The 13,055-nt window shown below is 36.3% G+C and overlaps 1 protein-coding gene across 9 annotated transcripts in view; it reads right to left on the bottom strand.

Moving 5' to 3' along the window:
• ALMS1 (ALMS1 centrosome and basal body associated protein) overlaps window positions 1-13,055 on the bottom strand; it is a 265,152-nt gene that overhangs the window by 90,890 nt on the left and 161,207 nt on the right. For all 9 annotated transcript variants that reach the window (XR_011076641.1, XR_011076640.1, XM_068564773.1 and 6 more), the window contains 2 exons: window positions 12,229-12,366; window positions 10,108-10,278 (listed from right to left, as the gene is read on the bottom strand). Coding sequence is in view for 7 of the 9 variants with exons in the window: in XM_068564773.1 (XP_068420874.1) it covers window positions 10,108-10,278; window positions 12,229-12,366 (309 nt within the window). In the remaining 2 variants the exon portion in view is untranslated. The remainder of the gene's footprint in view (window positions 1-10,107; window positions 10,279-12,228; window positions 12,367-13,055) is intronic.

The following is a 13,055-nucleotide window of genomic DNA, read 5'->3' as shown; positions in this document are numbered from 1 at the left end:
AAAGAGCCTGGGTAGGCTCCAGTGTTGGGTTGCCTCAGGCAAAACAACCAACAGGGAGGGAACCCAGCCCCACCCATCAACAGTCAAGTGGATTAAAGTTTTACGGAGCTCTGACCGCCACAGCAACAGTCAGCTCTACCCACCTCCAGAGCCTCCCATCAAGCCTCTTAGATAGCCTCAACCACCAGAGGGCAGACAGCAGAAGCAAGAAAAACTACAGTCCTGCAGCCTGTGGAACAGAAACCACATTTACAGAAAGATAGACAAGATGAAAAAGCAGAGGGCTATATACCAGATGAAGGAACAAGAAAAAACCCCAGAAAAACAACTAAATGAAGTGGAGATAGGCAACCTTTCAGAAAAAGAATTCAGAATGATAGTGAAGATGATCCAGGACCTCGGAATAAGAATGGAGGCAAAGATTGAGAAGATGCAAGAAATGATTAACAAAGACCTAGAAGAATTAAAGAACAAACAAACAGAGATGAACAATGCAATAACTGAAATGAAAACTACACTAGAAGGAATCAATAGTAGAATAACTGAGGCAGAAGAATGGATAAGTGACCTGGAAGACAGAATGGTGGAATTCACTGCTGCGGAACAGACTAAAGAAAAAAGAATGAAAAGAAATGAAGACAGCCTAAGAGACCTCTGGGACAACATTAAACGCAACAACATTCGCATTATAGGGGTCCCAGAAGGAGAAGAGAGAGAGAAAGGACCAGAGAAAATATCTGAAGAGATTATAGTCCAAAACTTCCCTAACATGGGAAAGGAAATAGCCACCCAATCCAGGAAGCGCAGAGAGTCCCATACAGGATAAACCCAAGGAGAAGCATGCCGAGACACATAGTAATCAAAGTGGCAAAAATTAAAGACAAAGAAAAATTATTGAAAGCAGCAAGGGAAAAACGACAAATAACATACAAGGGAACTCCCATAAGGTTAACAGCTGATTTCTCAGCAGAAACTCTACAAGCCAGAAGGGAGTGGCATGATATACTTAAAGTGATGAAAGGGAAGAACCTACAACCAAGATTATTCTACCCGGCAAGGATCTCATTTAGATTTGATGGAGAAATCAAAAGCTTTACAGACAAGCAAAAGCTAAGAGAATGCAGCACCACCAAACCAGCTCTACAACAAATGTTAAAGGAACTTCTCTAAGTGGGAAACACAAGAGAAGAAAAGGACCTACAAAAACAGACCCAAAACAATTAAGAAAATGGTCATAGGAACATACATATCGATAATTACCTTAAACGCGAATGGATTAAATGCTCCAGCCAAAAGACACAGGCTTGATGAATGGATACAAAAACAAGACCCATATATATGCTGTCTACAAGAGACCCACTTTAGACCTAGGGACACATTCAGACTGAAAGTGAGGGGATGGAAAAAGATGTTCCATGCAAATGGAAATCAAAAGAAAGCTGGAGTAGCTATACTCATATCAGATAAAATAGACTTTAAAATAAAGAATGTTACAAGAGACAAGGAAGGACACTACATAATGATCAAGGGATCAATCCAAGAAGAAGATATAACAATTATAAATATATATGCACCCAACATAGGAGCACCTCAATACATAAGGCAACTGCTAACAGCTATAAAAGAGGAAATCGACAGTAACACAATAATAGTGGGGGACTTTAACACCTCACTTACACCAATGGACAGATCATGCAAAATGAAAATAAATAAGGAAACAGAAGCTTTAAATGACACAATAGACCAGATAGATTTAATTGATATTTATAGGACATTCCATCCAAAAACAGCAGATTACACGTTCTTCTCAAGTGCGCACGGGACATTCTCCCGGATAGATCACATCTTGGGTCACAAATCAAGCCTCAGTAAATTTAAGAAAATTGAAATCATATCAAGCATCTTTTCTGACCACAACGCTATGAGATTAGAAATGAATTACAGGGAAAAAAAACATAAAAAACACAAACACATGGAGGCTAAACAATACGTTACTAAATAACCAAGCAATCACTGAAGAAATCAAAGAGGAAATCAAAAAATACTTGGAGACAAATAACAATGAAAACACGACGACCCAAAACCTATGGGATGCAGCAAAGGCAGTTCTAAGAGGGAAGTTTATAGCTATACAAGCCTACCTAAAGAAACAAGAAAAATCTCAAGTAAACAATCTAACCTTACACCTAAAGAAACTAGAGAAAGAAGAACAAACAAAACCCAAAGTTAGCAGAAGGAAAGAAATCATAAAGATCAAAGCAGAAATAAATGAAATAGAAACAAAGAAAACAATAGCAAAGATCAATAAAACTAAAAGCTGGTTCTTTGAGAAGATAAACAAAATTGATAAGCCATTAGCCAGACTCATCAAGAAAAAGAGGGAGAGGACTCAAATCAATAAAATCAGAAATGAAAAAGGAGAAGTTACAACAGACACCGCAGAAATACAAAGCATCCTAAGAGACTACTACAAGCAACTTTATGCCAATAAAATGGACAATCTGGAAGAAATGGACAAATTCTTAGAAAGGTATAACCTTCCAAGACTGACCCAGGAAGAAGCAGAAAATATGAACAGACCAATCACAAGTAATGAAATTGAAACTGTGATTAAAAATCTTCCAACAAACAAAAGTCCAGGACCAGATGGCTTCACAGGTGAATTCTATCAAACATTTAGAGAAGAGCTAACACCTATCCTTCTCAAACTCTTCCAAAAAATTGCAGAGGAAGGAACACTCCCAAACTCATTCTATGAGGCCACCATCACCCTGATACCAAAACCAGACAAAGACACTACAAACAAAGAAAATTACAGACCAATATCACTGATGAATATAGATGCAAAAATCCTCAACAAAATACTAGCCAACAGAATCCAACAACACATTAAAAGGATCATACACCATGATCAAGTGGGAATTATCCCAGGGATGCAAGGATTCTTCAGTATACGCAAATCAATCAATGTGATACACCATATTAACAAATTGAAGAATAAAAACCATATGATCATCTCAATAGATGCAGAAAAAGCTTTTGCCAAACTTAACACCCATTTATGATAAAAACTCTCCAGAAAGTGGGCATAGAGGGAACCTACCTCAACATAATAAAGGCCATATATGATAAACCCACAGCAAACATCATTCTCAATGGTGAAAAACTGAAAGCATTTCCTCTAAGATCAGGAACGAGACAAGGATGTCCACTCTCACCACTATTATTCAACATAGTTCTGGAAGTCCTAGCCACGGCAATCAGAGAAGAAAAAGAAATAAAAGGAATATAAATCGGAAAAGAAGAAGTAAAACTGTCACTGTTTGCAGATGACATGATACTATACATAGAGAATCCTAAAACTGCCACCAGAAAACTTCTAGAGCTAATTAACGAATATGGTAAAGTTGCAGGATACAAAATTAATGCACAGAAATCTCTTGCATTCCTATACACTAATGATGAAAAATCTTTAAGAGAAATTATGCAAACACTCCCATTTACCATTGCAACAAAAAGAATAAAATACCTAGGAATAAACCTACCTAGGGAGACAAAAGACCTGTATGCAGAAAACTATAAGACACTGATGAAAGAAATTAAAGATGATACCAACAGATGGAGCGATATACCATGTTCTTGGATTGGAAGAATCAACATTGTGAAAATGACGATACTACCCAAAGCAATCTACAGATTCAATGAAATCCCTATCAAATTACCAATGGCATTTTTTACGGAGCTAGAACAAATCATCTTAAAATTTGTATGGAGACACAAAAGACCCCGAATAGCCAGAGCAGTCTTGAGGGAAAAAAACGGAGCTGGAGGAATCAGACTCCCTGACTTCAGACTATACTACAAAGCTACAGTAATCAAGACAATATGGTACTGGCACAAAAACAGAAACATAGATCAATGGAACAAGATAGAAAGCCCAGAGATAAACCCACGCACCTATGGTCAACTGATCTATGACAAAGGAGGCAAAGATATACAATGGAGAAAAGACAGTCTCTTCAGTAAGTGGTGCTGGGAAAACTGGACAGCTACACGCAAAAGAATGAAATTAGAATACTCCCTAACACCATACACAAAAATAAACTCAAAATGGATTAGAGACCTAAATGTAAGACCGGACACTATAAAACTCTTAAGAGGAAAACACAGGAAGAACACTCTTTGACATAAATCACAGCAAGATCTTTTTTGATCCACCTCCTAGAGTAATGGAAATAAAAACAAAAATAAACAAATGGGACCTAATGAAACTTCAAAGCTTTTGCACAGCAAAGGAAACCATAAACAAGACGAAAAGACAACCCTCAGAATGGGAGAAAATATTTGCAAACGAATCAACAGACAAAGGATTAATCTCCAAAATATATAAACAGCTTATGCAGCTCAATATTAAACAAACAAACACCCCAATCCAAAAATGGGCAGAGGACCCAAATAGACATTTCTCCAAAGAAGACATACAGACGGCCACGAAGCACATGAAAAGATGCTCAACATCCCTAATTATTAGAGAAATGCAAATCAAAACTACAATGAGGTATCACCTCACACCAGTTAGAATGGGCATCATCAGAAAATCTACAAACAACAAATGCTGGAGAGGGTGTGGAGAAAAGGGAACCCTCTTGCACTGCTGGTGGGAATGTAAATTGATACAGCCACTATGGAGAACAATATGGAGGTTCCTTAAAAAACTAAAAATAGACTTACCATATGACCCAGCAATCCCACTACTGGGCATATACCCAGAGAAAACCGTAATTCAAAAAGACACATGCACCCGAATTACATTACAGCACTATTTACAGTTCATTACAGCACTATTTACGATAGCCAGGTCATGGAAGCAACATAAATGCCCATCAACAGAGGAATGGATAAAGAAGTTGTGGTACATATATACAATGGAATATTACTCAGGCATAAAAAGCAATGAAATTGAGTCATTTGTTGAGACGTGGATGGATCTAGAGACTCTCATACAGAGTGAAGTAAGTCAGAAAGGAAAAAACAAATATCGTATATTAACTCATGTATGTGGAACCTAGAAAAATGGTACAGATGAGCTGGTTTGCAGGGCAGAAGTTGAGACACAGATGTAGAGAACAGACATATGGACACCAAGGGGGGAAAACTGCAGTGGGGTGGGGACGGTGGTGTGCTGAATTGAGCGATTGGGATTGAAATGTATACACTGATGTGTATAAAATTGATGACTAATAAGAACCTGCAGTATAAAGAAAGAAACAAACAAAACAACTAATACTAAACTTTCATTGGGTTATTTGTATGGAAATATGTTAATATAAATGTTTCAGACATTACATGAAATTTCTAAAAATCTTATATGTTCTGGTATAATGTTATGTCATAATCCTAGTTATTACTTTAAAATGTATATCTCAGAAATAACTAATTTTCTTGTCAACTGCATTATTATGAACTTTCATCAAATCTTTAACCGTGGTCATTTTTAAGTCTTTTGTCATTTACAGACAGTTCTGGGTGTACTCTGATGCTTTTGTAAATATGTTCCTATAAAAGGGTTTCATCTTCAGGAAATTCATGGAAAAGACTCTGACAAGTACAGGTTTCTGGTAACTGACTGTACTGCTGAACTGAATGAATAAGCATTTTCAGAACTCTAATGAAAAACTGATGAACTCATAAAAGTGCTAACAAAAGATCAAGATGAAAAAAAAAATTAACTACATGGGACTGAGTGAACTGATGAGGATGAGTATAACTTTTGTGACTTTCTGTTTGAATTTAAAAAAAGAAAAAATCCCACAAGGACTCAGAGGCAAAGAATATACAAATCAATTTTCACTGCAAAGTAAAGGAGCTGTTACAGTGGAGGATTACTGGACTGAATGTCAATATTATAACATAGTATGAGTGTGTTTCATGTTTGGTAATTGCAATCATTGATGCTTTTGTTGTGGTCATCCATGTACAATGCTTGGTGTCAGTCTATTTATCTTTTGTAAAAATAAAATACAGTGTGTGTGTGTGAGTGAAAAAAAAAAAAAAAAAGAAAGACAAATTAAGCAAACAATCCCATTCACCATTTAGAACTAATAAACAAGTTCAGCATGGTTGCAGGATAAAAGTTAAATATTAAAAAAATCAATTGTATTACTATATACTTGCAATTAACAAACTGAAAATGAAATTAAGAAAACCATCCTGGGGGAATTCTCTGGCAGTCCAGTGGTTAGGACTCTGCAATTCCACTGCAAGGGGGCATAAGTTAGATCCCAGGTTGGGGAACTAAGATCCCTCAAGTCAAGCAGCACAGCCAAAAACAAAAACAAAAGCAAAAGAAAACTATTCTGTTCACAACAGCCTCAAAAAAATTAAAATATTAATGTAAATTTAACATAAGAAGAGCAGAACTTCTACTCTGAAAGCTACAAAAAATTACTGCAAGAAATTAAAGAATATCTAAATAAATAAATAAATATCTAAATAAATAAATATCTATCTAAATCAAACATCCCAAGTCCACGGACTTACTGTTAAGAAAGCAATTCTCACCAAACTGATCACAGATTCAACACAATCCTTATCAGAATCCTAGCTGATTTCTTAGTAGAAATTTTGAGTATATGGAATTGTCAAGGACCCAGAATAGCCAAGACAATCATGAAAAATAAGATAATGTTGGAGGACTCATACTTCCTAATTTTAACTCACAGAATGGGAGAATATATCAAAATCAAAATTTTGATAAGAATGTGTATCTAGAATACATAGAACTCTTAAAACTCAATAAAAAACAGAAATAACCCAAATAAAAACCAGGCCAGGATCTGAATACACATTTCTCCAAGGATAACACACAACTGGCCAATAAGCACACAGAAAGATGTTCAACATCATAATCATGAGGCAAATGCAAATCAAAAGCAAAATGAGATACAAATTCACATCCACTAGAATAGATCCAATGAAAAAGTCAGATAATAAGTGTTGGTGAGTTTGTAGAGAAATTGAAATCCTCATACATTGCTACTGGGAACGTAAAATGGTGCAGTCACTTTGGCAAACAGTCTGACAACTCCTCAGATGATTAAATATAAAGTTATTACATGATCTAGGAATTCCATTCCTGGGTACATACCCAAGACAAATGAAAACATACTGTCCATATAAAAACCTGTACATGAATATAAAGGCATTTATATTTTATAAATATAAAATCATTATTTTATAAAAGCATTATTCATAGTAGCCAAAAGGTGGAAACAACCAAATGTCCATCAACAAACAGATAAACAAAATGTGATACATACATACGATGAAATATTATTGAGCCATTAGAAGGAATAAAATAATGATACAAGCCCTAACTTGGATGAACCTGAAAACATCATGATGAGTTAAGAGAAGCCAGTCACAAAAGTCCACACATTAAATGATTCCATTTGTATTAAGGTCTAGAATAGGAACATTTATAATAGAGACAAAGCAGATCAGTGGTTGCCTTAGGGCTTGGGAGGAGGTGGGTGATGAGGAAATAGAGGGGTGATAGCTAAGGGGTATAGGGTTTCTTTCTGAGGTGATAAAAATGTTCTAAAGTCAACTGTGTTGATGGTTGCACGTACCTGTGAATAGGATAAAAATCATTAAATGGTACACTTTAAGTGGGAGAATTATATATGTGCATTACATATCAAAAAAGCTGTTTGAAAAAAAATGTTCTATGAGCATTTGAAAGGTTTTTTTTTAAAAGCATACAAACATTTATACACATCAACCTCATTATTTCCAGATGTTTCTCTAAATCTGCTTTTTTTTTTTTTCTACTTTCATTTCTATGGTCTGTCATGGGCTAAGTATGTGTGTTCAAGCTCTCTAGTGTTCTGTATTATCCATTTCTCCTTGAGGGTCCTCTAGGGCAGCGGTCCCCAACCTTTTTGCCACCAGGGACTGGTGTCATGGAAGACAATTTTTCCACAGACAGGGGTGGGGGGTGGGGGGATGGTTCAGGTGGTAACGTGAGGAATGGGGAGCGATAGGGAGCTGCAGATGAAGTTTCTCTCGCTCGCCCGCCCGCCGCTCACCTCTGTGCGGCCTGGGCTAGAGTATGCTTCTGCAGGTTATATTTCCATCTTTCTTTTCCAAGCTATGTCTCCTAGACTACCCACTGCAGAGTTGCAATGTTGTCTTTTCACCTTACACATTCTTTTTTGTGTGTGATAAACACAGAAGGTTAAATTTACCATCTTAACCAATTTTTAAGCATACAGTTCAGCAGTGTTAAGTATGTTCACACTGTTGCACAACAGATCTCTAGAACATCTTCATCTTGCAACATTGAAACTCTATACCCAATAAACATTAATTCTCCCTCCTTTCTCTCCCAGGCCGTTGGCAGCCACTTTTCTACTTTGTTTCTATGATTTTCACTATTTCAGATACTTCATGCAGGTGGAATATACAGTATTTATCTTTTTGTGACTGGCTTATTTCACTCAGCACAAGGTCCTTGAGATTCACCTATATTATAGCATGTGACAAGATTTTCTTTTTTTAAGGCTGCATAACATTCTACTATATATATATCACATTATATTTATCCATTCATCTGCTGATGGAGGTATCTTGATTACTCTGAGTAATGCTGCAATGAACATGGGTGTGCAGATATCTCTGAGATCCTGCTTTGAATTCCTTTGGATATACACCCAGAAGTGGGATTGCTGTATCATATCATCATTCTATATTTAATTTTTTAGGAACCTCCATACTGTTTTCCATAATGGCTGTGCCATTTTATATTTCCACCAACAGTGCACAAGGGATCCAATTTCTCTGCATCCTTGTCAACAATTGTTATTTTCTGTTCTTTTGATAGTACCCATCCTAATAGGTGTGCAGTAGTGTCTCATTGTGGTTTTGATTTGCATTTCTCTGATGATTAGTGACATTAAGCATCTTTTCACATACTTGTTGGCCATTCATACATACTCCCTGGAGAATTGTCTACTCGAGTCCTTTACCCATTTTTAAATTGGGTTTCTTTGTTGTTGAGTTTTAGAAGTTCCATATATAATCTGGATATTGATCACTTATCATGATTTGCAAATATTTTCTCCTATTCCACAGGTTGTCTTTTAACTCTGTTGATTGTGTCCTTTGAAGCAGAGTTTTAAATTCTGATATAGTATAATTTACTTATTTTTGCTTTTGTTGCCTATACTTTTGGTGTCATATCCAAGAAATCATTGCCAAATCCAATGTCATGAAGCTTTTCCCCCATGTTTTCTTCTAAGAGTTTTATAATTTTAGCTCTTCTGTTTGGATCTTTGATCCATTTTGAGTTAATTTTGTATATGGTAAAAGATAATGGTCCAAATTAATTCTTCTGCATGCGGATATCCAGTTTTCCAACACCATTTGTTGAAGAGACTATTCTTTTCCCACTGTGTAGTCTTGGTGGCCTTATGGAAAATCATCCATCTAATAATACATTCTTGATGTAAGCAGCTGCACGAGGACTATTTTCAAAATACAGTATCGCTAGATTAGCTTCTTGACTCCTTTCTTTTCTTATCTGGATACTGTTCTATATTCCTCTAAGACATAAAGTTTGACAGCTAGGTAGTAACAGCTTGTGTCCTATACACTTTTCTTTTATGTTATTAGAAAAAGGGGGCCACGGGTAAACATAAATAGATTTGATCTTGGGTCTTTTTTATTGTAATTTTTAAAAGTTTGTATTGAGGTGCTTTCTGTCTTTGTCACAGTCATCTGGAATGCCTTAAGCTTTCCCCTGTTTCAGTGTTGAGACATGATACTTCACTTATAATACTATCAGCCTTGGGTATTTAATTGTAACTTGGTTTCTAAATTGCCAGTGTCTTTTCCCAGAAGTAACAATTATCTTAAAATAAATACATACATCCACACAAAGAAGCACTGAAGTGATATGCATAAGAAAGCAAAAAATAAAAAAATGGAACTCTGTTTAAATTGTGAGACTATAGTCTCATCAGAATTAAGTGGAAACACGCAGACACAGGCGTTTGCGTGTGCATGCTCTCTCTCTCTCACACCCCCTACCCCACTCCCCATTACCTGCAATATCTATTTGCAAGGATTTCTTCTCCTCTGGCCAGGCTTCCTTAGGAACTGTCCTCTTACTGTGGATCTCCCCTTTCTGTTTAATGGCTTTAGTGTCTGGTAGATTATCAATCTTCGTGTCTTGTAGTTGAGCTGACTGCTCTGAAGCAGCAGCAGCCCTGGAACCTAAGAGAGGGAAATCAAGATTCAGACAGGAAGCTGACAAAAATTATTTTAAAATACCTCTCAAACATCTACTAGTGTGAGAAGAGAGTTACACTGGATAAACAGTGAGATGGATGCAGGACAGGAATAAAGACGCAGATGTAGAGAACAGACGTGAGGACACAGGGAGGGGGAAGGGTAAGCTGGGATGAAGTGAGAGAGTGGCATGGACTTATATACTACCAAATGTAATACAGATAGTTAGTGGGAAGCAGCCGCATAGCACAGGGAGATCAGCTCAGTGCGGTGTGACCACCTAGAGGGGTGGGATAGGGAGGGTGGGAGGGAGACGCAAGAGGGAGGAGATGTGTGGATATATGTATATGTATAACTGATTCACTTTGTTATAAAGCAGAAACTAACACACCATTGTAAAGCAATTATACTCCAATAAAGATGTTTAAAACAAAAAAAACTGAGATGGAAAGAGAAAAGCATTTTGGGCAAAGGTGACTACATATGGAAAAAATGGAATCAGGAAAGCAACTGAACATCTAAGAAACAGTGCAAGTATATAACTTATTAGATTATAGAATTTGTAAGGAAAAGAGAGAAAAATTAGCATTTGAAAAGTTCTTTGGGAGCCCATTCTATTGTTCTGAAAGACTAGGCTAAAAAAGTTTAGCTTTCATACTTTTTAAAAAAAATAAATTTATTTATTTATTTATTTATTTGGTTGCATTGGGTGCTCATTGCCGCACGCGGGCTTTCTCTAGTTGCGGCAAGCGGGGCTACCCTTCATTGTGGTGCGCAGGCTTCTCATTGCGGTGGCTTCTCTTGTTGCGGAGCACAGGAGGCCTCGAACCCGAGTCCCCTGCATTGGCAGGAGGATTCTTAACCATTGCACCACCAGCGAAGTCCTAGTTTTTATTTTCAAGGGCAATGAAAACTTTGATGAGGAGATTAACATGATCAAAACTTTTTCTGAAGCTTTCGTTTAAAAACAGCAAAAAAGTGGGTAAATTTTCGAATACAATATTGCCCAGAATACAATATAACTTCTGAAAAAGAAGCAATACACAAAAAAAGAGAAGTGGCTAATTATACTCCAAAATATGTTTCTATTTATACTTGTGACAGACTACCAGCTGTCCTCCGAAATCCATTTTCCTTTTCCTCTAAAATAGAACCTGACTTAGCTGGGCATACCATAATAGAGATTATATTTCCCAGCCTCCCTGGCAACACAGGTTGGTGTGACCATGTGAATAAGTCTGGCCAATAGGATGGAAGGGGAATGGTACATTTAACTTTTGAGAAGTATTTAAAGGAAGAAATACACTTTTTTCTTTTTCCTTTTTTTTCCTTTCTGCTGGCTGGAATATGTGTCTGATGACTACAGCATGAGAATGGAGGCTAAAATGTTGAAGCAACAGGAGAGAAAGAGCTTTGTTCCCTGATACTCTTTTCTGTCTTCTTTAAGCCAATGTCATTTTGTTTTTGTTTTCATCTCTCAGAGCCAAAGCTATCCTAAACTAAACACACTTTTACAGGCATTTTTAATCAGCACAGTCCTACCGAAGTAAATTAACTGGGTAGGTAGTTAGGAAGTAAACAAGCTAAATTCCTGAAGAACAAAGGCCTATGTAAAACAATTTTATTAGAGAATTAGCATCTCATGGCAACAAATATTTTTATCAGTAGAGTTTTAAAAAGTTCATTATGTGACTTTCTGGCAATGAGATTAATTTGTGTACAATATTCACAAAGTTCTCCAAAAATATCTCAAAGAGCTTTAAAGATGTTAGTTTTACCTGCCAGTGTATACCAAAAGTTGCAGCTAACATCCTATTTCACATATGAAGAAGATGGAGGGTTGAAGAGAGCAAGAACATATAATACTTTTCTATTTATATTCATTTTAGAAGGCCAGAATAGAACAATAGGCAGATAATTCTACAGTTCCACTACCTGTAGTGTCTTTCTGCAAGGATTCTTTTTCTTCAGATCGAGCAGCCTCGGTCACTGCCCTTTTACTGTAGATCTCCTTTTCCTGGTTTTTGTCTGAGAGGTCCTCATCCCCAGTGATGAGAACTTGAACTTGAGCATCTGGAATAATGATGTCATTTGATCCCAGGGAGAAGGAAAAGATAACACAAGCAAGTAATCCACCCCCTCCACCCCAAACAAAAACAAAAACAAAAACCTCTTTATATATTAGGAAAAAAAGCATCTCTTAGGCTCAACCATGTAAAAGCTGTGACAGTTTTAAGGACTTTATAACATACGACAGTTTTGGGGGGTTTGGAAAGTTTTCCATATTCTTCTGTGTACAGTCACTTTAAACAAAATCTGTTTCTTGCTGATTTGATGCAACAGTTAAAAAAAAAAAATCCAGATCAGGTATCTTTCAAAGTAGTAAAGTACATCTGAACAAGCCTATTCAAAATTTTTGTCACTTAGGGGGCAAATTTTGATATTTCGTATAATCCTAGAAAAGCATCTATATCATCTAGATTTTATATATTATACTCATATAATTTTTTAAAATCTCCTGAGGTTAAATTTGTCTAATGCTTTCTATTTTCTTTCTGTTTTTCTTGGTCATACTTGCTAGAGATTTATCTACCTTATTGGTCTTTTAAAATCAGCTCTTTTCTTTTTTATTGTATGAGAAAACTCAAGTGCAAAATACTAATGTTGGTAAATAAATTAAAAATCACCAATACAACAACTAGGATACAGTTATCAAGCAGTTAATATGGTTATGTTTTTTACAATGGATTGACAAGAGATTC

This window comes from Eschrichtius robustus, chromosome 15 (assembly GCF_028021215.1).
Source record: "Eschrichtius robustus isolate mEscRob2 chromosome 15, mEscRob2.pri, whole genome shotgun sequence".
NCBI lineage: Eukaryota > Metazoa > Chordata > Mammalia > Artiodactyla > Eschrichtiidae > Eschrichtius > Eschrichtius robustus.
Note: the sequence above shows the minus strand (reverse complement) of the source record. Positions and strands in the feature narration are given on the sequence as shown.